The following is a 25915-nucleotide window of genomic DNA, read 5'->3' as shown; positions in this document are numbered from 1 at the left end:
TTGCCTACACACATCTGTCCTTAGTCCTACAACTCCTCCCTTGGGTGGATAGGTAGGGCTAGTTGTTCTCCTGCTGAGCTGGTCGCTCTGGTACACATACCCTTCATAGCGTTCTATGGGGGTGGTTGCCGGCGGCGACCCTGCCGGCGGGGGATTCCCCCCTCTTGAGTGCCCTCTAACCCTCCCTTGGGTTAATACAGGCACCCGGCCTACTGCCGGCTCTCTGCCGCCGGATGTTAGGAGTATCCACTCCTATCATGAGTGCATTCTCTCCTGAGGAATGCCGGAGGGGTATGGGATCTTACCCCTTCCATCCCTCCTTACCTTTCTCTCTTTCTATCCTGGTGCCGGTCCCTTGCCGTCTCTACTGCCGGCGATAGCCGCCACTAACTCAGGTGACATTCTTTCATAAGATGCCTCCCCCCTCTAAGACGTCAGCCTTCCGTGTGCCAGAGGCTGCCGCCTTCCATCGACATACAGCCGACGTCCCACCCCTCATTTTTACCTAGTAACAGCCGGCCGACTTTCGGAGTTGGCCACCCGCATGCCGGCATTGATTGCCGGCGGTCTAGGTATACAACCATATACACATCTATCTTATGAACTGATCCAAGGCTCACCATGCCGTCAGCCTTCGGCTGCCGGAGACGCCGCCCCTGCCGACGACCCGCCGCTGAGCCGGCGGTCGCCACGATGGTGTTATCCTTTAGATACTCAGTGTGTCTGTCTTGATGCCTTCCACCCTGCAGGACCGGCCTCCGGTGTGCCGTCGGTCTGCCGGCACCCTCATGAGACGTTAAGGGACATGCACCCCTTCCATGCCTGCCGGCAACATGCCAACAGTCAATATACTGCAGCCAGATGGCTTGGCCACTTCTACTGTATATAGGTATTGTCTTACCATCCAAGATTGTGGCTATGCTGTTTGATTGCACATTACAATATTCCAGCATACTCTGTGTATCTTAGTGCAGTCGATTGCCGGAACCTACATTTATAAAGGGTTTATCCTATACCCCTTCTCCTCGAGGGATCTGAGTGGTCTCAGACCCTGCTACACTCTGCGGGCAATTTCTGTTAGAAGCCTAGCTCGGCTCATCCATATGGATTTCCCTCATTGTGACCTTCGGACACAAAAGAATTTGTCTACAGATAAGGTTACGGTAACCGGCTGGGCGGGATTCACAAGTATGTGTCTATCTACTTCCTTTCCCGCTCATTAATCTGAAGCATTAAAATGCCTTATAATTAAATTAATTTTAAATTTAGATTAAGATATCTTAATTTTAAAGTAATGTAAGTCATTCTTATGCCTTCCATGTACTCATGATCTCTTTCTTTTACAGGAGGAGTATATGAAGTGTGAGAGCAACTTCTGCGGGGTGAAGCGCCCGGACTTCTACGGGCACAAGGCGTGCCGGACCCACGGCCCCTGCGCCGCCAAGAAAGGCGACCTGAAGTATTGGGACCCGCAGAACTGCACAGTCTGCAAGAGTCGTTTGGTCGAGGCGTTCGACGATCCTCCATCTGCGGAGGCAAGGGACAACGCTAGAGAGAAGCTACGCAAATGGGTGCGTGGCTTCCAGAAGAACGCCACTGGACCGTATCTTCCCAACGAAGACTTGAGGGCCTTGCTTTTCCCAAAGGCATCCAAAGACTCTGTGGTCCCCCGTGATCAGATCCCCACCGTCCAGATCGTGGTGGAACCTGATGTTGTCATGGCCCAGTCCATGCATGAGTGCCATCTAGATTCCGACAACGTGGAACGTATGTCGGAAGTGTCGGAAGAAACGGAGAAGAACCTCATGGGCGAGGAACTCGACTATGAGGAAGATCAGGTGGAATACCCTGATTCGGAGACCGAGGTCGCTCCTGCTCCTGCTCCCGCAGCAACTCCTGCACCGTCCGAGGAACCTGTTCCTTCGACTTCTCCTACCCCGGACCCTCTTCCATCGGCCACTCAAGAGGTCTTCAAGATGCTTGAAGCCCTCATGGAAAGAAAGCTACAAGAAACTCAGGAGCAATTCCGGACGACTCTCGTTAGCCTTAAGCAACCAAAAAGGATTTCGGTTAAGGACCTCCCCACCTGCTCGGAAGCTAACCCATGGAGATATGCCGAGCATATGCCAATTACAACTGGCAAAATCTACATCAGTGAAAGGGTTGGTTCTATCTTGCTGGAAGTGGAGTTCTTCCCGAATTTCGAGGCTTATCCGGACTGTTACGTCCGGCTCAGGTCCGAACCAGCCTCAAAGGAGGAGACCAAACCAAAGGAGGTCATCGTGTTCGATCTCACGAAGGCCCAAGCTATGTTAGCCCAGGCGGTGAAGAGTAGGGGTTTCACCAACTCCAAGATGCCGGCGCTTAGCAAGAAGCATCCAACCTTCGTTGCGCCAAATGCTGCGACCTTCCCCTTCATCGAAAAGGCCTTAACAGCGGTCTTAAGGCAGTGGAGGAAGGGAAACCTTGCCCTGCACTGGAGGAGTGCAGACCCTTCTCCATTACTGTTCCTCCCGATGATAGGCACTGGAAAGACATCCAGTCAACCTTCACGGTAGGGAAACTAGAGCCTGACGTAGCCGGTCGTCAATTTAATGAGGACCTCCCAAGGCTAAATGATCACCTCCTTTGTAGGGAACAGGATACGAAGGAGAGGCTTGCCGCATCGCTGTCCCACCAGGTACAGCTTGAACTTATGGCCGGGGATACTAGAATCCCGGACTTTTATATGGTCCTAGCCAAATCGCACTTGGCAACGGTGACAAAGGACCTATATAGCTTCACTAGGGCTCGCAGAGCCTGTCGTGAATTCGTGTTCGCCAACGCAACGGTGAAACACGAACCCCGGAGGCTGATTTCCTCCAATATCTGGGGCAAGTATCTCTTCCCATCTTCTTTGGTGAAAGAGATTGTAAACAAAGCCACCACAGAGAATAGGAACCTTCTCCACAAGTGGGGCATGTCACGAAAGAGAAAGTCTTCTCAGGATGATGGCCCTCAGCCTAAGAGGAAAACTCAGAAGCCGAAACCCCAGCAACGTCAACAGAGACGACAGTTTCCGGGTCCCGCTACTCCCCAAGTGGCCACACAGCCACAACAGACCTTTCAGTTGGTCCCCCAACCGGTGGTGTCGCAGTCACCGGTTTTCACCCCTGTGTATGAGCAACACACTACTACCTTTCGTCCCAGAGGTAGGGGCTCAAGCAGAGACTCCGGCAGAGATTCTTCTCGCCGTCCCTCCAGAGGCAGAGGCAGAGGAAGAAGGGGAGCTAGCGGCCGAGGTGGCAAACCCTCGGGACACCAGAAGCAATGAAGTGCTTCCGGTGAGAGGAAGACTCCGCCAATTCCAGGATCGTTGGACCTTCGATCCCTGGGCACACAGCATCGTCAAGAAGGGACTAGGCTGGAGCTGGACTCAACCACCCCCAGCCTTCCACCAATTCTTCCAACAGTCAACCCCCCTCCTGGAAGAATATATCCTAGAACTCTTGAACAAGAAGAATAAGGAGGGTAAAGTCAACCAGGTTCCAAGGTTAGACTATTTTGCGTTCCCAAGAAAGACTCCGACAAACTCGGAGTCATTCTAGACTTATCCCCTCTCAACAAGTTCATTGCGAACAACAAATTCAAGATGCTGACTCTGCAACAAATAAGGACCCTTCTGCCTCAAAGGGCCTACACGGTCTCCATAGACCTGGCGGATGCCTACTGGCACATTCCAATCAATCATTACGCTTCCTCCTACCTAGAATTTTGACTCCAAAGGAAAAGTTACGCCATCAGGGCCATGCCCTTCGGGCTCAACGTGGCTCCACGGATCTTCACCAAGCTGGCAGACGCAATCGTCCAACAGCTCCGTCTTCAGGGCGTCCAAGTGATGGCCTACCTAGACGACTGGTTAGTCTGGGCGACATCGCCCGAAGATTGTGTAAGAGCCTGCAACAAAGTCACCCAGTTCCTAGAGCATCTGGGATTCAAGATAAACACTGAGAAATCTCGCCTCTCTCCAGCTCAGAGGTTCCAATGGTTGGGAATCCATTGGGATCTTCAGTCACACCGCCTTTCCATCCCACAGAAGAAAAGGAAGGAAATAGCAGGGTCTGTCAGAAGGCTTCTAAAATCCAAACGGATCTCAAGACGACAGCAGGAACAAGTTCTCGGCTCTCTACAGTTCGCCTCTGTGACAAACCCAGTGCTTCGCGCACAGCTAAAGGATGCCGCGGGAGTCTGGAGACGTTTCGCATCCATCGCTCGAAGAGACCTTAAAAGACGGCTTCCAAACACACTTCGCTTACTCTTAAAGCCGTGGTCGGAAGCAAAGGCCCTGAAAAGATCCATTCCTCTTCAACACCCGCCTCCATCGATCAACATCCACACGGACGCTTCACTGGAGGGTTGGGGAGGTCACTCCCACCAACGACAGGTTCAAGGAACATGGTCTCCCCTATTCAAGACATTTCACATCAACATCTTGGAGGCCATGGCGGTTCTTCTCACCCTGAAGAAACTCTCCCCGCCTCCCTCGATCCACATTCGTCTGACTCTGGACAACTCGGTGGTAGTCAGATGTCTCAATTGTCAGGGCTCGAGATCGCCCCAGATAAATCAGGTACTTCTTCCGATCTTTCGTTTAGCAGAAAAGAAGAAATGGCACCTGTCTGCAGTTCACCTACAAGGATTCCGCAACGTGACGGCGGACGCTCTATCAAGGACAAGCCCAATAGAGTCGAAATGGTCTCTACACGCAAGGTCATTCTCCTTCATCTCTCACCAAGTCCCGGAACTTCAGATCGATCTCTTCGCGACGAGCGACAACAATCAACTTCGATATGTGGCCCCGTACGAGGACCCCAAGGCAGAAGCAGTGGATGCTATGTCACTGGATTGGAACAGATGGTCCAGGATATACCTGTTCCCTCCCCCCAACCTTCTGCTGAAAGTCCTCTCCAAACTGAGAACCTTCAAAGGGACAGCGGCCCTAGTGGCTCCCAAGTGGCCCCGGAGCAATTGGTACCCTCTGGTCCTGGAGCTGCAGCCCACGCTGATCCCCCTACCGGGCCCAGTTCTCTCTCAACAAGTACAGAAGTCCACTGTCTTCGCTTCATCAGTGAAAGTCAGGGACCTTCATCTCATGATTTTCTCTCCTTAGCCGCAAAGAAAAGGTTTGGAATCTCGAAGAAAAGCTTAGACTTCCTCGAGGAATACAAGACTGAATCTACAAGACGGCAATACGAATCTTCCTGGAGAAAGTGGGTCTCTTTTGTCAAGGCAAAAAATCCTACAGAAATCACCATTGATTTTTGTATGTCCTTCTTCATTCACCTTCATGGACAAGGCTTAGCAGCCAACACGATTTCCACCTGCAAATCAGCTTTGACTAGACCACTCCTGTACGCCTTCCAGATTGTTTTGTCCAGTGATATCTTCAATAAATTACCAAAGGCATGCGCTAGACTACGCCCAGCACCTCCGCCAAAACCTATCTCCTGGTCCCTGGACAAGGTGCTCCATTTTGCCTCTAACCTGGACAACGATTCGTGCCCTCTAAAAGACTTGACTCAAAAAGTTATCTTCCTTTTTGCTCTCACCTCGGGAGCCCGAGTCAGTGAAATAGTGGCATTATCAAGAGAAGAGGGTCATATCCTATTCGCAGATACAGGAGAGCTTACCCTCTTCCCTGATCCGACATTTCTCGCTAAGAATGAACTACCCACCAAGAGATAGGGCCCTTGGAGAATCTGCCCCCTGAAGGAAGATGTCTCTCTATGCCCAGTGGAGTGTCTTAAGGTCTATCTTCGAAGAACTTCAGATTTCGGTGGAGGACAACTCTTCAAAGGAGAAACATCGGGTAGCGACCTGTCACTGAAACAACTAGGAGCGAAAATCACCTACTTCATTCGCAGAGCGGATCCTGACAGTATACCCGCAGGTCATGATCCTAGAAAAGTCGCGTCTTCTCTGAACTTCTTCCAGAGTATGGATTTCGAAAGCCTCAAGAGCTTCACAGGATGGAAATCATCGCGCGTTTTCTTCAAGCACTATGCAAAGCAAGTGCACGAAGTTAAACATTTCGTGGTAGCCGCAGGTAGTGTTATGAAACCTGCTGTTTAACTCTGCATAGAACAGAGAGTTACTTGGGACTTTAACTCTACGGGTACCTGTGTTGACCCTTTTGTTGATACATAGTGATTTCATGGACACTTAGAGTTTCTCATAGACTGTTCTTACCAAGGTGAAATGTCATAGACTTTACATGAGTGCCACATGCCCTTGGGCATGATGTGTTTTCTTTGAAAAAGACTGACGTTCCTCTGGAACTTGTGTTTCTAAAAAGCAAATATTTCTTTTCAGATTCAAGATTGAAGTCTTTATTTTCTATGTAAATTATTCTTTATTATTGTAAATAAACTTTACATTTATTATTGTAATTACTACCACAATAATCTGCAATCTTCGAAATAAAATGTCTATTTCATTACATGTGCGTCTCTCTCCGCTCCTATTCTTTATTAATATACGATTGTTATAGTTTCATTTACCCCTTTGTCTCTAAAGGAGAAGAATAATATATGTAATTGTATTATATACTCACTCATGCTTTAATAATATTCTTACCTGAATATTAACCTTTGTCCTGCCTCCGAGACCAGATTGATCTCTCCTCCAGGGAGTGTAGTAAATGTTATTTACTTACCTATGCTTGATAATATTCCTACCCGAATATTAACCTTATGTCTTGTCTCCGAGTCCAGCACGACCTCTCCGCAGGGTGAGTAGCTCTTCAATGATCGCTTCGAGATGTTACTATTGTCCACCAGGACTTCTCTGCCAGGGCGGCAGGAAGCTAGTTCTTCACGGAATCCCTAGTAAGGACATGTTACATACCTCTATTCGAAGCCCTTGGCACTTGCATTAAAAAGGGGAAAAATTCCACGATACATTAATTCTCTGGTACACTTCCATCAGGACGTCAAGGCTTGAGCCCAAAAAACGGATTTTGAGCGAGGCGAAAAATCTATTTTTGGGTGAGATAGCCATGACGTCCTGATGGACCCTCCCGTCTATTCTAGTCCAGCCTTTCAGGCCCCGCCCTGACCTGCTGTATCATGGAGATTAGCAAAAGCTTGGCTCAGGATGAGGACGGACGTGATGTCATTTAGCAATGGCGCCCGTTTGTTTACATCTCGAGTACCAAAAGCAGCCACGGATGAGTGTAACTGTGGAACGGCTCCCCAGTTATTCTCCACCTTTCCATGTCGAAGTGTTAACTCTATATGGGGTGCAGATAGCTATGTGGCGTGTTAATACATGCGTCCCCTGTTGATATACGATATCCTAGAGGGAAACCTTTAGGGTACTCGCACCAGAAGTTAGAATTCTGTGATAACCTTTAGTTTAATTCTCTGGGAATATCCACTGTAGTTAAATATACCCTAGGAAGCTACTGAAGGAACCTTCCATCAGGACGTCATGGCTATCTCACCCAAAAATAGATTTTTCGCTTCGCTCAAAATCCGTTATATATATATATATATATATATATATATATATATATATATATATATATATATATATATATATATATATACACAATTGAACCTCTGCTACCACACTTAATTGGTACCATTAGTGTCACGTTATAGCCGAAAATGCAATAGCTAAACTGAGGAACTTATTCATAATTCTTCTTAATATCCCAACCTCAAATTTGACTCCTAATTTACCTTATTTTTCCTTCTTTTTAATATTACTTTAATTGGAAAAAAAATACCACATATACTCGTGTTTAGAAGACTAATTTTGAAGCTAAATTGAAGGGGGGTCGCATCATACATGAGATATGAAATTAGCAAATACACTCTTGGACTAGACTACGTCGTTGTTCAAATTGTTTACACAATCCATTTACAGTACTGTAGTAAAAAAAATACAGCTATATTTTAAATAAACCAGATTTTGATTAAACAGGTCTTTCATTAAATGTATCCAGTAATAGTGCATGTAATATTCACAGTTTAATATCATATTTATAAATAAGTACATAGCAAATTATAATCTTTTCCAATGTTTACGTTTATAAGTGGATCGACACTCATTTATGCTTTCCAAATCAGCCGATTAAGTCAAACTACCACAGGAAATTTCATGTTTCCTAAAAGAAACAATTATTACTTGGCCTATCATTTTCCAATTAGCATAGACTTTAGTTAAATGTTGGCAATATTCATTGGCGAAGGTCTGAAATCTCCGATTGCTCGTTTCTAATACTTTTCTCATATTTTATTCACTGTTAATTGCATAAAAAGAAGTTTACCGAATTCATAAAAAGAAGTTTACCGAATTCATAAATAGAAGTTTACCGGATTTTCATCCATGTTGTCGATGCATGATAATTTATAGTTTTTAGCTCTGTGGTGCTTGATTATAAAGCTTAGAAAATTATTCATCATATTGTGTTATAACAAAACTATTTTTTCAGTTTCTTTGTCACATTATCTTCTACAGTCAGCATTTAATTTAATTACGCGATGTGCACATTTATAACTTCCCACCCATTTTTCTTTTGTGTTTCCTCCAGTTTCGGACACAGTTTTCCCCCAATTCCAAACTGAATAATGGCTATGAAACAGTTATTCGTATATACAGTACTCATATTGTCGATACGAAAGCGGGACCTTGAAATCAGCTGATCACAACCAATGGTAAACAAAACAAAAAAGTTGGTGATCGTTGAATGTTTTTAAAATACTCCCAAAATTGAAAAATGGAATAGAAAAATCCTTTCTTAAAGCAAATGATATCCTATGAACCCAGAAAATGAAATAATGATATACAGTACGAAAATATTGATAAAATATGACCAACGTGACTGCAGCATCACGACACAGCGCAATAAATATACAGAAACTTCACATTTTGAGTTCAACATACGTCCAAATCAAGTTACGACCCGTTTCTCATTCCATATCTCGGTCATAAGCCAATGTCTACCTGTGCATTATTCAAGATGTCCCACAGACATCAGTAATTCCAAAGGATTTTTCATCATAAGCTGCGGTCTATTAAATTTCTTATTCCTGATCTAGATATTAATCTTTGGCACCGTCGTTCAATTAGTTCATTATGCATGTTGCATAAGATTTTTCATAACTCTGACCATCCTTTACATTCAGATCTCCTGGGACAATTCTATCCTGTTCGTAATACTAGGCAGGCAGTTAATTCTAATAGCCAGACCTCCTCCATCATGAGGCTCAATACTGCACAGTATTCTAGAAGTTTTATACCAGCTGTTACCAAGTTGTGGAATGATCTTCCTAATTGGCTAGTTGAATCAGTAGAACTTCAAAAGTTCAAAGTTGGAGCAAATGTTTTTATGATGACCAGGCTGACATAAGTCTTTTTATAGTTTATATATGACATATCTGTTTTTGACATTGTTAATAGTTTATATGTGACATATCTATTTTGACGTTGTTACCATTTTTAGAATGATATATTGTTAATTTGTTTTCATCATTTATTTATTTCCTTATTTCCTTTCCTCACTGGGCTATTTTTCCCTGTTGGAGCCCTTGGGCTTATAGCATCTTGCTTTTCCAACTAGGGTTGTAGCTTGGATAATAATAATAATAATAATAATAATAATAATAATAATAATAATAATAATAATACACTAGTTCAATGCAAATCAGGATATTTCCCGAAGATCATAAGATCTGAAAAGGAATCTTTGCAAAAATTTTTCAAATACTGCAAGTAGCAGAAGAATTCTGATAAAATAAGCATTGCTGTTTTACAGTCTCACAGATATGAAGTCATTTCCCAAATTATACCCATACAAATAAAAATTAAAAGACATATAATCAAATATATCATGCTATACATACGTAACTGAAAATATGATAATTCCGTAGTTGTTTTACTCATTATTTGTAAATTTCAAACTTTACCATTAATATAAGTATTGAATACAATAAATGGCACAGCACTGAACACCAACCCATAATAAATAAATCTATCATTAGGTGTACTTCAAACCTCAACCTCGTACTAACTTGTAGATGTAGCATTTACTGTCCATCACCAAATCTACACTAGAAAATACGTTCTATAAAGGACACTCGTGTATCATTAAAAAGGCACGTTCAAACGTTGATAAAGAGGGACGTAGGGCTAGAAGAGATCCTCCACCGAATATGCATTCCTAGAAATTATATCTAATATTTGAAGGATGTTAAACCAGTAACCATAATGCAATTGAAATCTTGTCTTACAATGAAACAAAAATATTCCAGAGCCAGGTCTCGGGGAAGTAGGTTCTTAATTCAGATTGATTATCTAGAACAGGTGTGGGGACAACAGTTGGAGTTGTCCCTATAGGTTCAGGTAACAGAGTTGCTGTTGTTGTTGTAAACTCCGGTAACAGAGTTGCTGTTGTTGTTGTAAACTCCGGTAACCGAGTTGTAGCTACTCTCTCAAATGCTTCAGTTGCCGTAACAAAGGATGTGGTCACAAGAAGCGTAGTTGTTTGGTAAAATTTTTGCAGTATAATAAAAGACAGTAACATTCATTAATTTTTACAGCTAGAAAAAAACTTGAAATTCAAATTATTAAAACAATGTTCTTTTAAAAGTCAGTCGCAAAATAACATTAATGATAGGTAGGCAATGTTTCATCATCAAAATTATCAGCACCCTCACACTTGGTAGGAACTAACATTCTTCATCAAAACTTATTTTGAACATAAATCACACCTCCTTATTTCAAAGCAAATTCCTGTCATTACATTTTCCAAAAATACTTATTCACCTATTAAAAGTTATTGATCTAGTTTCATGTACTGGGCTTATAGGACAGTGAGAAGTGTCCAATCTAAATGTCACTACAACTATGGACTCTTATATAAAGATGATGTCTATAAATTTACGGCATTTTAAATTTGGAGAAAATTGGGTTCTCACGACGCTGTAACAAAACCTAACCTGACTCCCATGCCTATGATCTCCAGCTACAAAACTAAACAAATAGTCTCGTTTCAAATGAAATAAATAGCAGTTTATGGCAAATGTAATTTTGCTTACTGTATAAAATGACATATAGTTTTATTGAACTATTACTTAACCTTATTTGGCTTAAAGCATCTTGCTTTTCCAACTAGGGTTGTAACCCTTGGGCTTAGAGCATCTTGCTTTTCCAACTAGGGTTGTAGCCCTTGGGCATATAGCATCGTGCTTTTCCAACTAGGGTTGTAGCCCTTGGGCTTAAAGCATCTTGCTTTTCCAACTAGGGTTGTAACCCTTGGGCTTATAGCATCTTGCTTTTCCAACTAGGGTTGTAGCCCTTGGGCATATAGCATCTTGCTTTTCCAACTAGGGTTGTAGCCCTTGGGCTTTATAGCATCTTGCTTTTCCAATTAGGGTTGTAGCTTGGCTAGTAATAATAATAATAATGATAATAAAGGGATTTTGACGAAGGAAAAATCTATTTCTGGGGAGAGACCTGTGACGCCCGGTGAAAAGGGTCCTTCTTTACACTTTTCTGATATAAACCATCCAAATATACCAGAGAAAGATAAAAGCATGGAATGCAGAGGTTACTACCCTCGCGCGAGCACCTTGTGGGTGTCGTGTATAAAGCAGGGGCGCGTGAAAACCACTATTCACAGGCTGTCTTCCATGTAGATAATTCCTTCATCAAAGGGAAGGGCCGTAACAAAGGCCCCAGATACCGCACCTGAGCCACTCCACCGACGCCCGACGCAAGCGCCCTCTGAGACATCCTTCTGCAAGAACAAACGGCTTGGGAAGGAAAGGGTGGGATCGTACACAATAACAGGGAAGGGTTTCACCGGGTGTCACAGGTCCCTTTCACCGGGCGTCACAGGTCTCTCCCCAGAAATAGATTTTTCCTTCGTCAAAATCCCTTTTCTGGGTCAACCTGTGACGGCCGGTGAAAATGTACCAGAGAATGCCTTCCAAGCCCAATAATAAATAGTAACCTAATGAGGAGAGAGATAAACACCATGTAAGGAAAATAATATATTATATTAAGGTAAGTAAGCATAAATTACAAACTAGCCAAAGGACATAGTGAACGTAAGGCTAAATAAACATGATAACAAGGAACCATCCGAGTATCAGAGCACAATTTGCAACAAAACTGACATGGCTAAGAATAACCGAATAACCCAACACTAAAGTTACGGTAAACACAATAACAGTTAATAACCATAGGAACTAAACATGGAATAAACTTAGGGCTAACGAACCACCAAAGAGAGCGGCGACGTGGTGCGAGTGGCGGGTAGGAGGGAGAAGAGGAGAGATGGATGAAAGGAAGAACAAGAGATTAATGGGGAGAGATGAGGCTCCCAGCTGCAACCGTTGGGTATTTAAGGGCCTGTAAGTTCTTTAGATAGTGGCGTTTGAAAACCATAGATTTCCAACCCGTGTACTTTTTAAGGTCATCAAAATCCACATTTTGGAAATAATTGATGGAGGTAGCTACTGACCGGATATCATGAGCATGGGGAAATGATTCCGGATTAGCTTGTTTAATGAAGTATAGGATTTGTTGCCTAATGCCTTGAATGGAAATAGTACCTCCTTGTTCTCTGATAAACAAGGAGCCAGACGAGCGGGTGGCAGTTCTAGCTAAAAAGGCCCTGAGAGTAGTGACTGGACACAGAGAAGTATCTTGGAGAAGAGGAATAATCTTCCAAGGGGACCACCTATTTTGTGGGTCCTCATTTTTAGCTAGGAAAGCTCTGTCTGGAGAAAGAAGTACTTCACCTGAAGGGAGGAAATCTATGTTTTCTGAGTTTCGTGAGAGAGCTGCTAGTTCTGAGATTCTAGCACCCGAGGCCAAAGCCGTTAGAAATAAAGTCTTCCTAAGAAGAGTGATATAGGAGCAGGATTCATTGTCCGTGTCTGACGCAAGTTTGAGGACATCGTTCAGAGACCAAGAGACCTTTTGTGGACGAACCGAAGGTCGAAGCCTAGCACATGCTTTTGGAATAGATGAGAAATAGGAATCTGCTAGGTTAATGTTAAACCCAACAAGGAAGACCGTCTTCAAAGCTGACTTGATGGTGGTTATAGTGCTGGCTGCTAGGCCTTTGTCAAATATGAACCTAAAGAAGGAGATGGCTAAATTAGGAGTCATAAAAGTATGGTCTGAATTCTTTAAGAAATCTGCTAGTTTCTCAACAGCCGAATCATATTGACGAATTGTAGAGTCCCTTTTGTCTGATTCTATAAAGAGGACATTTTCCGGGTCGATGTTCGCATCTCTACGAGCTGCAAACTTCATGAAGTCCACAAAGTTAGGGTTTTGGCTATCCTTGAGGAATCTGACACAGTCCGAGTTTGGACTACTTGGGTCAGCTTGGGGAATGGGATCCGGAAGGGACGGAGTTTCAACTCGAGGAGGAGAGGAAACCAACTGCTTTTTGGCCAGTGAGGTGCTGCTAAGGCCACTGCCCCTTGGAAGGAGCGTAGTTTGTGTAAAACTTTCATTAGAAGATTCACTGGAGGGAATAGGTAAATCTTCTTCCAATGGTTCCAATCCAGGGTTAATGCATCCATGGCATAAGCTTGAGGGTCCAGGTTTGGGGTCACATAACAGGGAAGTTTATGATTCAGTTGAGTCGCGAATAGATCTACCTGGAGGCCCGGAACCAGCCTGAGTATCCACCGGAAGGAATTTATGTCTAGGGACCATTCCGATTCCAGTGGTTTCGTCCTGGATAGTGAGTCCGCTATCACATTCTGGACTCCTGCTAGGTGAGTTGCTGACAGGAACCAGTTCTTGTCTGCTGCCAAGGCGAAGATAGTGACCAGGACCTGATTCAGGTTGGGTGACTTGGATCCTCCTCTGTTGATGCAGTGTATTACAGCTGTGCTGTCTGAGACTACTCTGATGTGGGACGACCTCGGAGGAGAGATTCTCTTCAGGGTCAAGAACACTGCCATGGCTTCGAGAACATTGATATGGAACTGTTTCATGGCGGGTGACCAAGAGCCCTGAAACATCTGATGTTGGGAGTAACCCCTCCAGCCACTCAGAGACGCGTCTGTATGAACTGTCACTTGTGGAGGGGGGAATTGCAGAGGAACCGATTTGGAGAGGTTCTTCGGTTCGGACCATGGGCGTAGTCTTATTTTTAAGACAGAGGGGATCTTTGAGATCTTGTCTCTTAAAGGTACTGTAGCTCTCTTTCTCCAAACTCGATTGATGTCTTTGAGTTTGGCTTTTAATAGGAGATCTGTTACTGAAGCAAATTGGAGAAGGCCGAGGATTCTTTATAAGGCTCTTCTGGACACCTGTTTGTGTTTGAGAAAATTCCTGATCTTGGAAGCTATCTCCTTTACCTTTTTGGGAGGAAGGGAGAGCCTGTGCTTTGAAAGGTCCCACTGAATTCCTAACCATTCAAAGTGGCTTGATGGTTGTAGGCAGGACTTTTGGAGATTGACTTGGAATCCCAGGTTGGCGAGAAATCGAATTACTTTCGTCGTAGCTCTGTTGCATTCCTGGGTCGACCGAGCCCAAATGAGCCAATCGTCCAGATAGGCAATGATCTGTATCCCTTGGTTCCTGAGTTGTTCGAGCACTGTCTCTCCCAGTTTCGTGAATATCCTGGGGGCAATGCTGAGACCGAAGGGCATGACTTTGAACGCAAAGGCTTTCTTGCCTAGGCGGAAGCCTAGGTAAGGAGAGAAGTTTCGAGCTACTGGCATATGATAATATGCGTCGGTAAGATCGATAGAGGTGGTGACGGCCCCACGGGGAAGTAAGGTCCGTACCTGAGAGATAGTCAACATACGGAACTTGTCGCAGAGAACGCAAGAGTTTAGTTTTGATAAGTCCAGAACCACTCTCAACGCCGACGAGTCTTTCTTTGGAACTGTAAACAGGCGGCCTTGGAATTTCAGTGATCGAACCCGTTTGATTGCTTTCTTCTTGAGTAACTCTGTGGTGTACTCTTTCAGGATGGGAGTGGGTCTCTGGAAGAAGGTCACTGGTGGAGGTGGAGATCCCTGTGACCATTTCCAACCCAAGCCTTTGGATATTATGCTGTGAGCCCATGGACTGAAGGTCCAATGGTCTCGAAAGTGATAAAGTCTCCCCCCTACCGGGAACACATCATTGCGAGGGAGTGAATCTAGGTCCCTTCCCTCCCCGAGCACCCCTTGCGCTAGGTCCGCCTCGATGGCGGAACTGTCCTCTACCTCTGTAGCTTCCTCTCTGGTGTCCACGAAAGGAACCGGAGGGTTCGTAGCTAGGGTTGTATGCAGGAGAGGACATCCAAGTGGGGTTGGGTTGTGTACCTGGGGGAGCAGTGAGGTAGACCACGTGTTGAGGGGGAGCCGGTTGCTGAGAAGTCGAAGCAGAGGAAGACTGTGTTGACGTGTGGGGGACTGACGATTGGTGGTAGTGACCCCGGTTCATCTTGTAAGGGGTAAATCTCTGCTTCTTCTTGAAGAAAGTTTGTTTGTGGGATTCGATCTTCCTTTTGGTCGTGAGGCCCCACCTTAATTGCAAATTTTGGTTTGCCCTCGCAGCGTCCTGAAGAACTTTATTAACTTCATCCTGAGGGAATAGGTTCTTACCCCAGCAGGAGGCGCTATCAGCCTGTTCGGTTCATGTCTGATAGAAGCCTCAGACAGAACGTATTTCCTGCAGCTAACCCGAGCCGACCAGAAGTCGTGGAGGTCAACTTGGTAGGACAGAAGCAGGTTCTTTGTGAAAACCCTGAACAAAGTTTCAGTCGGGTAAACAGAGGCTAGGGACTCTGCAGAGGTGATGGAGTGGAGGGACCTAGCTAACCTATTACGTGCCTCGAACTCGGTCTTGAGAAGATTCTCTAGTAATCTGGGAAGCTTCTCAGAAAAAAAGAGTAGAGGCGCAGTCTGGGTCTAGCTTCCCTACCATGAAGGTAGAAGAAGTGTCATCCCAGGTGGCAGAGGTACTCGGAATGAGCATTGAGGTGGGGTCCGTCTCTTTGAGAGCCGGCATGGCAGAGCCTTCCTTGACAGCCTGTATTGTCAGATCTGTCACTTTATCTATAAGTGGCAAGGTAATGGACGATGCCGTTGTAAAAATAGTGTAGGCACCTTTGTGTGGGGTGAGCTTGGAGTTGGTACACCCCCATTCTGATAGAGTCCTGGCACAGACAGCTTGGGCCTGTTCTTTTGGGAATATCCCCGCTTCCTTCGGTACCTTGTCCATTCTAACCAAGGCATGCTCCTTCAAACGTATGAAGCCGTTGAATGGGAATTCTAGCCCCGGGGGGGTAAAATTCTAGGTCCTCTAGAGGGCGGGTGCCTATGCTATCTAGAGTTAGGGTACCATCTAAGTAAGGAGCATGCAAGGCAAACCTCCAAGGGTTGTTTTTATCGAAGGGGGGTAACTTCGAGGCGTCTGGGGCTGAAGGCGGAGGAATCTGAGTTCCGGAGCGGACCAGATTCGCCACCCTATCTTTTAGCTCCGTCATAGCCCCAAAATGTTGCTTAATTTGCTCCTTGACTATATCCCTGATCAGGTCGACGGGAATTGATGGTTCCTGAGAGCCACCCGCCGACGAAGCCTTGGAGGACTTCGACTTCTTAGAAGTCACGGTTTTATGGGAAGCAATAGGAACATCAGGAGCAGTCGAGGGTCCAGGGACCGGTGACGTAGACAATGGCAAAGCTGACGACTTAAAGGTACGTAGTGGCTTCACCTTGGGTCGTACGGGGACGGAGGGATCCCGAGGAGAAGCCGTAGGCTTATCAAAGCCGAGAAAGGAAGAGGTAGAGGAAGGAGTAGGAGACAAAAAAGTTTCCACCAACTCGACACCACCTACCTGCTCGTCCATGGGCTCGATGTCTTAACCCAGAGCTGACACGTCCCCCGATAAAAGAGATTCGTCTTCCGTGGGTATGGTCGCTCTGACCACTTCAATTAAAGGGGCAGCCGCCTCCGGAGTGACTGCTGCAGTGGTAGAGCCTGGGAAGAATCGGGAGGCCCTGTCTCCGTCGAGGAGATAGGGTGCGCCAGACTGAGCATTCCTGCCGAAGCCCGACACCCAAGGACAAAGAGCAGCTCTTTCCGACCGAAGAGATTCATCATCGGCCTGAAAGAGGTGAGGGTTTTAGTGATGAAGGAGAAGGATCGTTCTCCGAAATAAGCGATGTATACATAATTAAGGAACAAATTAAATCATCCCAAAGGATAAAAGGAACAAAACAAAAACCAACTTACGTCATCGTTCAGGAGTAAGGAGGACAACTCGTAACAGAGCGTGCACGATTCCGGGAACCAAACCATGTATGGGGCTTGTCCCGGCTCCCGAATAAAGGAGATAGCGCAATGTGCATGCGACCGGCAGAGGTCATGTCCAATGGGATCGTTGAAAGAGGCGGGGCAGCCCTTGGCAGCGCAGCGGACCTTCTGTAAAAGAAAGGAGACATAAGTCTGGATGTTCCTTGAGACTCTGGTAAGGGATTAAGATCTACTAACAGAGTCTAGATAGCATTAAATATGTGTGCATAGGATGGTTCAATGAATGGGAGCCGGAGCTCCATATTAAAATATTTTAAATATAAAATTTTCCTGTACCAGTGTGTGCCGGAGCAATTTAAAATGGGTCCGTATCGCTATAAATATTATTAAAATAAGAATAAAATAAATTATTGTAAGCTGCGGAACCTCCGACAGGGTCGAGGATTCAGTGATAGGCCCATAACCAAATAAATTATAAAATACAAGCAGTAGCTAAAAGCTAAGGCTAACATCATTGCTAAGTGTATTGGTGATCTCCGGTGAAAGGTCCGGAATAAATAAGTTGTGATTAAAATGAATATTTTGTGTGGATATGGCCGTGGCCGGAGTCTGGGTGCAAGGGACCACCGGGGGGATGAGGCCCTGCCAGAGGGTTGCACTCCAAATGATATATAACTATAGGTTCCAATCTCAATGAGTATCCCTCATGGCGGAGTAGAACTCAAGGCGGAGTGGATGAATGTTCAGATCCTATCCCAAGCCGTAGCGGGGAGAGGACGGAACTACGAGGGGAACAGGTGGCGTCATAAAGCTGGCCCAAAACAATGACTCACACACGAACAGGACCTATTAATAACGCTAGCTATATTAACAGTAACCACATAATAAAATAATTCGTAAAATATCATATACCCGTAGAGGGAGAGGGGGGAGGGAGAACCCGTGATCGTATAAAACAGAAAACGGGAAATGCACCTCTCCTACTCGAGGCTAAGAAAGAAAACGAGAGAAAGGGTAACTCGTGACTGTAGCGACAGAAAACGAGAACTCCATGCTCTCGCGGTTACACTATAAAGAACCTAATTAAGCACACTATAATATAATATAAGTATAACAATAAAATTGTAACGTCAAATACAAGACTACGAACGAAGAATAACGTCTGCGTAACAAAATTTAAAAGGATATAGTCCACTGACGACACCTCTCAAGGCGGGTACTAAACTATAATAAAGCCAGAACGCTATTCTTGTTCGTCCAGACTGGACTTGCTAGCAAAAAGTACCATAGGAAATAATAATAATAATAATAATAATAATAATAATAATAATAATAATAAACGTTCAAAAAGGCGTAAGGCCAGTGACTTAACCAAAAACCTAACTGACAGTGTACCAAATGGGCAAGACTAACATGAAATTCCCAGCGAGGCAAATCAAAACAACAATGGCTGCCAAGCCAGTCGAAATAAAAAACAACACAATACTGGGAAGAGTACAACTGCCCGGTACTGCAAAAGCTGTCAAAACAAACTATGGTACTTAACATTAGTATTGGTGAAGTTGGAGCTTCGGCCATGATAAAATTATTCCACGAAACGTGAAAACACCGAGAACACAAAAATCTAAGACCAAGCTAGCAAGTCCAAAACAGAAGGATGTCTCAGAGGGCGCTCGCGTCGGGCGTCGGTGGAGTGGCTCAGGTGCGGTATCTGGGGCCTTTGTTACGGCCCTTCCCTTTGATGAAGGAATTATCTAAATGGAAGACAGCCTGTGAATAGTGGTTTTCACACGCCCCTGCTTTATACACGACACCCACAAGGTGCTCGCGCGAGGGTAGTAACCTCTGCATTCCATGCTTTTATCTTTCTCTGGTATATTTGGAAGGTTTATATCAGAAAAGTGTAAAGAAGGACCCTTTTCACCGGCCGTCACAGGTCGACCCAGAAATACACTAGTTCAACGCAAATCAGGATATTTCCCGAAGATCATAAGATCTGAAAAGGAATCTTGGCAAAACTTTTCAAATACTGCAAGCAGCAGAAGAGTTCTGATAAAATAAGCATTGCTGTTTTACAGTCTCACAGATATGAAGTAATTTCCCAAATTATACCCATACAAATAAAAATTAAAAGACATATAATCAAATATATCATGCTATACATACATAACTGAAAATATGATCATTCTGTAGTTGTTCTACTCATTATTTGTAAATTTCAAACTATACCATTAATAAAAGTATTGAATACAATAAATGGCACAGCACTGAACACCAACCCATAATAAATAAATCTATCATTAGGTGTACTTCAAACCTCAACCTCGTACTAACTTGTAGATGTAGCATTTACTGTTCATCACCAAATCTACACTAGAAAATACGTTCTATAAAGGACACTCGTGTATCATTAAAAAGGCACGTTCAAACGTTGATAAAGAGGGACGTAGGGCTAGAAGAGATCCTCCACCGAATATGCATTCCTAGAAATTATATCTAATATTTGAAGGATGTTAAACCAGTAACCATAATGCAATTGAAATCTTGTCTTACAATGAAACAAAAATATTCCAGAGCCAGGTCTCGGGGAAGTAGGTTCTTAATTTAGATTGATTATCTAGAGCAGAAGTTGTTCCTGTAAGTTCAGGTAACAGAGTTGCTGGTGTTGTTGTAGAAGTAAGCCCTAAAGTAGTTGTCGTAAAAAAGGTTGAGATCAGAGGATGCCAAGTCGTTGATGTCGTCCATGGGAAAATTTCTTACAGTATAATAAAAGACAGTAACATTCATTAATTTTTACAACCAGAAAAAAACTTGAAATTCAAATTATTAAAACAATGTTCTTTTAAAAGTCAGTTGCAAAATAACATTAATGATAGGTAGGCATTGTTTCATCATCAAAATTATCAGCACCCTCACACTTGGTAGGAACTAACATTCTTCATCAAAACTTATTTTGAACATAAATCACACCTCCTTATTTCAAAGCAAATTCCTGTCATTACATTTTCCAAAAATACTTAATCACCTATTAAAAGTTATTGATATAGTTTCATGTACTGGGCTTATAGGACAGTGAGAAGTGTCTAATACTCAAAGTCATAAAAGTTACCTTTACAATGCTTTGCTACAGGATGTACCAATGGGATCTTCCAATGGTTTTATATTTAAAATTTTACAGGGTTTTGAGAGTTATGAAATACGATACCTTTCCTTCAAAAGGAGCGAGGAAATGGATGTAATTTATAACAAGCTTAATCCATTATGAAAATAACATCTCGCCTGAACATAAATGGATATAATCCATCATTCAAATGAAGACACTATTAATCAATAAAAAAATAAACTAGATAAAATTAGAATCTTTCTGACTTACCTCGTTCCTCACACGGACGTGTCTCAGCTGTAAGATCTGACAAGAAGTATATTCCTGATTTCTGAAAAGGAAAACAATTATCTAATAATTGCATGTCTACAAAAAGAATATATTATAAGATGTTTTACACAACTACTACTGAAAACAGAAAATACAGAATATAAAATTTTGCCCTTTCCTTTTTTCTACTCCTCTTTCTGAATTCCCCCATTCTGTTTCACTGAACTGATACATCCTAGCTTCATAGTAACTTTCCAGTAATTGCCAGCCCTCCTCCAATGACAATTTGATAACGTGTTCCCTATTAAAGTTGCTGGCAGAATAATTTCTCTCCACTACTTGGCATTAGTCTTGTGAGATGAATATTGCGTACTGTAGACCTAAACTGGACGGAAACCCTCGACACTCATGTGGTGGCCTATTGGAAACGTTCCTGACTCGCGATTGACGAACTGGGGCTCGAGTTCCGCTCAAGCTATGGATGGGGGGGGGGGGGGTTGGAGGAGTCTATAAGTCTATCAGCAGCAGCCATTGTCAGGCCCTCTTTGGTCCTAGCTTGTGTGGAGAGTGGGTTGGGCACTGATCATATGTATATATGGTCAGTCTCTAAGGCACTATCCTGCTTGATAGGGCAATGTCACTGTCCCTTGCCTCTGCCATTCATGAGTGGCCTTTAAACCTTTCCATTAAATCTTTTTCTGCGATTATATGTAGCCCCAAAGCATGAATGGGACACAGCACAGACGATGCAGATGTATCCATATCTTTAGTGTGCTTTTAACAGTAAGTATACATGACACTTCACTTCATTTCCACTCCCAGGTAGGCTTTCAGCCTGTCAGTGGAATCAGTTGTCTTCTCCACTCAATTCTGTTTTCAAAAATTCCCTCTCTTCTCAGCTGTTCAATTGTTGGCATGTTGTTCTTTGTCAGAATCTCTTCAATTCCATCCCTCCAGCGTTTACGTGGTCTACCTCTTGATCTCCTCCCACCCGGCATCCAGTCCCATCTCTTCCTTGCAATTCTATTTCCATCCATTCTCATTAAATGTCTCTTAGGGCTGCTCTAAGTATGTTGAATAAGGAGCCGTGGACCAAACGACTGAGGTGCTGACAGTATATTCAGCAATAGGTTAGGACAGGCCTAGCAAGCCGCTAACTGAATCTTTAACGCTCGAGAAACTCAAGGATCAGTTGTCAAATGTAAAAATAGGCGACGAAACTGGAAACGTCTAAGTATACATAAATTTCTTTTTAATGCCAAATGAATTTTGTATCTTGCTATAAAAATGAGAATAATTAAAGTACTCACTTTTAATGACAATTTAGCCCTTTTTTTCCCTTTTATACTAATATTTCACATTTTCATACTTAAAAGCATATAATTCTAACTAAATGCATCATTCCTTATGGTCAAGTACGACAAAATACTGGTAAATCTGGTATGTGGCATATCTTATAAGCAGTTTAAAGGCTTAAAGTCCACTAATGAATGGCAGAGGTAAGGGACAGTAATATTGCCCTATCAAGCAGGACAATGTCCTAGAGACTGACCATATATACATATGATCAGTGCTCAAGCCCCCTCTCCCCAAAAGCTAGGACCAAGGAGGGCCAGGTAATGGCTGCTGATGACTCCGCAGATAGACCTATAGGCTCCCCCAAACCCCCGCATCTTTAGCTCACAAGGATGGTGAGGTTGCAGCAACCAAAGGAACTAACAAGTCTGAGCGGGACTCGACCCCAGTCTGGCATTCACTAGTAAAGGCCGTGTCCCGCAGGGCTTGTGGGCGAATTGTGACAGAATAGCAAAAGATATTCCCTAAACATACTCTTACTCATGATTCATGCTGATCAGTTGGCCAAGCTCCACAATGCATTCACACTGGTTGCTTCTTCCGCTCCCAGGTTTTTGAACTACTGTACTCAAAATTTTGGCTGCGGATGGGCGTTCGTAATAAATTCAAATTTCATACTCAATACATTTGTAATTTACATGCAATACATCCGCTGTTATTCGCTGTGTTCGGCCTTTATCCGCAAGCCATGAATAATTGCATGCTGGTACCGGAATGGGAGCGTATATATATCGTGTATGTATACCGATGTATAACATCCCTAACACATCCATACTACATATTATAAGAATGCATTCCAGATATATAGTGTAAAATTTGCAAAACAATAGCGATTGGATAACGGTAACCGAAGATTGTATAAAAAAGTGAGCTAGAACTGGACTCGCGTTAATTGTCATTCAATGTTACGTATTTGCGAAATGAGATGCAAACCGCGTAATTTTTTCAAATGTATTTCCATAGCTGTCCCGGGTGGAACTATCATAGCATATCAAGAATTGAAAATTTCAATGATATTTTCATCGTTCATTATATACTAACATTAAATAGAGACTCCATTTTCATTGTATTTTCAAGATAAAATACACAACTTTCTCGTCCAGAAGTCAATTGAAAATCTTGTATATTTTTAAGCCCTTGACTTAGCGTAAAACAACCGTCATCATGGCATTTACACTTTATATTAAAAAAGTAAAACAAAATCTAAATGTCCCTACAACTATGGGATATTATATAGAGATGATGTCTATAATCTTATGGCATTTTAAATTTGGAGAAAATTGGGTTCTCACGACACTGTAACAAAACCTAACCTGACTCCCATGCCTATGATCTCCAGCTACAAAACTCAACGAATAGTCTCGTTTCATATGAAATAAATAGCAGTTTATGGCAAATGTCATTTTGCTTACTGTATAAAATGACACAGTTTTATTGAACTATTTCTTAATCTTATTTTTCCCTGTTAGAGCCCTTGGGCTTATAGCATCATGATTTTCCAACTAGGGTTGTAGCTTGGCTTTTAATAATAATAATGATAATAATAATAATAATAATAATAATAATATCCTTATCACTATTATTATTATTATTAATATTATTGTAATTAATTATTAATATTATTATTATTATTATTATTATAATTAACTATTATTATTATTATTATTATTATTATTATTATTACTATTACTATTATTATCATCATTAATCTATGAGAAATAATGAGAATACACTTTTTGCAAGTTTGAACTTATGAAGTTTTACGATATCCGAGATTTTATATTTCAGTTGGATTTGAGCATATATCTCCGAAGGCTAGCAAGTTGAGGATTTTTTTAAATTCATAAATCTACCCATAATAATAACAATGTGTACACGGAAGGCCAATCTAATACTTACGTCGAATATTCCCATGGCATCAACATAGTCCGAGTAATATATTGGCATCCATACACTTCTCTTATCTCTGGGAGCATCAAAAGGGCTAGGAATAGGACCCCTAGGGAGTTCTGAAAAATCGTTCTGACCAGGAGGACCACGGGGTTCTGAAAAATAGTTCCAACTAGAAATAATTGCACTTGATGGAATGAAACGTTTTAAGATGATACATATATACTTATATAGATATAGATATATATATATATATATATATATATATATATATATATATATATATATAAATATATATATATATATATATATATATATATATATATATATATATATATATATATATATATATATATTTAAAAATACATACATATATAAATATATATATACAGTACTTATATATATATATATATATATATATATATATATATATATATATATATATATATATATATATATATAGACACACACACGCATATATAGATGTATATAGATGTATGTATATATGTATATGTGTATATATGTATGTGTATATATGCATATATACACATAAAATACATATATGTATGTATAGATATATATATATATAGATAGATATATATATATACATATATATATACATATATATATATATATATATATATATATATATATATATATATGTATATATATATATATATATATATATATATATATATATTATATATATATATATATAATTATATATATATATATATACATATATATATATATATATATATATATATATATATATATATATAGATAGATAGATACATATATATAGATAGATAGATAGATATATATATATATATATATATATATATATATATATATATATATATATATATATATATATATACAGTATATATGTATGTATCTATATCTATATATATATATATATATATATATATATATATATATATATATATATATATATATATACATATATATATATATATACATACATATATATATATGCATATATATATATATATATATATATATATATATATATATATATATATATATATATATATATATACATATATATCTATAAATATATATATCTATAAATATATATATATATATATATATATATATATATATATATATATATATATATATCTATACATACATATATGTATTTTATGTATATATATGTATATATACACATACATATATACATATATATACATATACATACATCTATATACATCTATATACATATATATACATATATATACATCCATATACATATATAACGGATTTTGAGCGAAGCGAAAAATCTATTTTTGGGTGAGATGGCCATGTTGTCCTGATGGAAGTTCCTATAGGGTAGCTTCCTAGGGTATATTACAACTACGGCGATATTCCCAGAGAATTTACCTTAAGGTAACCAGAATTCTAACTCCTGGAGCGAATATCCCTACCAGGGATATCGCGAAATATCAGAGGACGTATTCTTGACACGCCACATGGCAATCTGCACCCCGAACAAAGATAACACTTCGAAGGGGTCAATTGGCAAGAAAACGAAAACGAGAAAGAAAAAGGAGAGCCGTTCGCAAGGCTCTCTCTTCTCCCGTTTCGTAAGCGTGCATTGCGCCGATTCTGGCGCCATCTGTATTCCTTGTAGCGATACACGAGGTGCTACAGATACTGTATGTAGGGAGGGGTCCTACAGCCCTTTCATAGAAAGGGAAGGGCAGGTCCATCAAGATGACATGGCCATCTCACCCAAAAATAGATTTTTCGCTTCGCTCAAAATCCGTTTTTTGGGCTCAAGCCATGTCGTCCTGATGGAAGTATACCAGAGCATTACTGTATCTGTGGATTCTCAGAACGTGCCGTACTTCCCGGAGGTATTTCCCCGGTCGACTAGACCTAGAGACCTAAGATGTTACCGTTATACATCTTTTCAACTAACCATAAACTATGTTAGAGCTTCCTGCCCCCTACAGGGAAGTCCTACTAGACTCTGGAAAAGTCTCGAAGAGTACATATACC

At 41.7% G+C, this 25915-nt stretch overlaps 1 protein-coding gene across 15 annotated transcripts in view; it reads right to left on the bottom strand.

The window, feature by feature from the left end:
- LOC137647181 (alpha-1-inhibitor 3-like) overlaps nt 1-25915 on the bottom strand; it is a 221023-nt gene that overhangs the window by 104581 nt on the left and 90527 nt on the right. For 9 of the 15 annotated variants that reach the window (XM_068380477.1, XM_068380478.1, XM_068380481.1 and 6 more), the window contains exons 13-14: nt 23897-24042; nt 20642-20702 (exon numbers count right to left, since the gene is read on the bottom strand). In XM_068380477.1, the coding sequence (XP_068236578.1) occupies nt 20642-20702; nt 23897-24042 (207 nt within the window). Of the gene's footprint in view, nt 1-10277; nt 10543-19821; nt 20024-20641; nt 20703-23896; nt 24043-25915 lie in introns of all 15 variants that reach the window. The other 6 variants (XM_068380471.1, XM_068380470.1, XM_068380473.1 and 3 more) reach the window with 5 other exon arrangements.

This window comes from Palaemon carinicauda, chromosome 9 (genome assembly GCF_036898095.1).
Source record: "Palaemon carinicauda isolate YSFRI2023 chromosome 9, ASM3689809v2, whole genome shotgun sequence".
NCBI lineage: Eukaryota > Metazoa > Arthropoda > Malacostraca > Decapoda > Palaemonidae > Palaemon > Palaemon carinicauda.
This window is presented reverse-complemented; position numbering and strand designations above follow the sequence as displayed.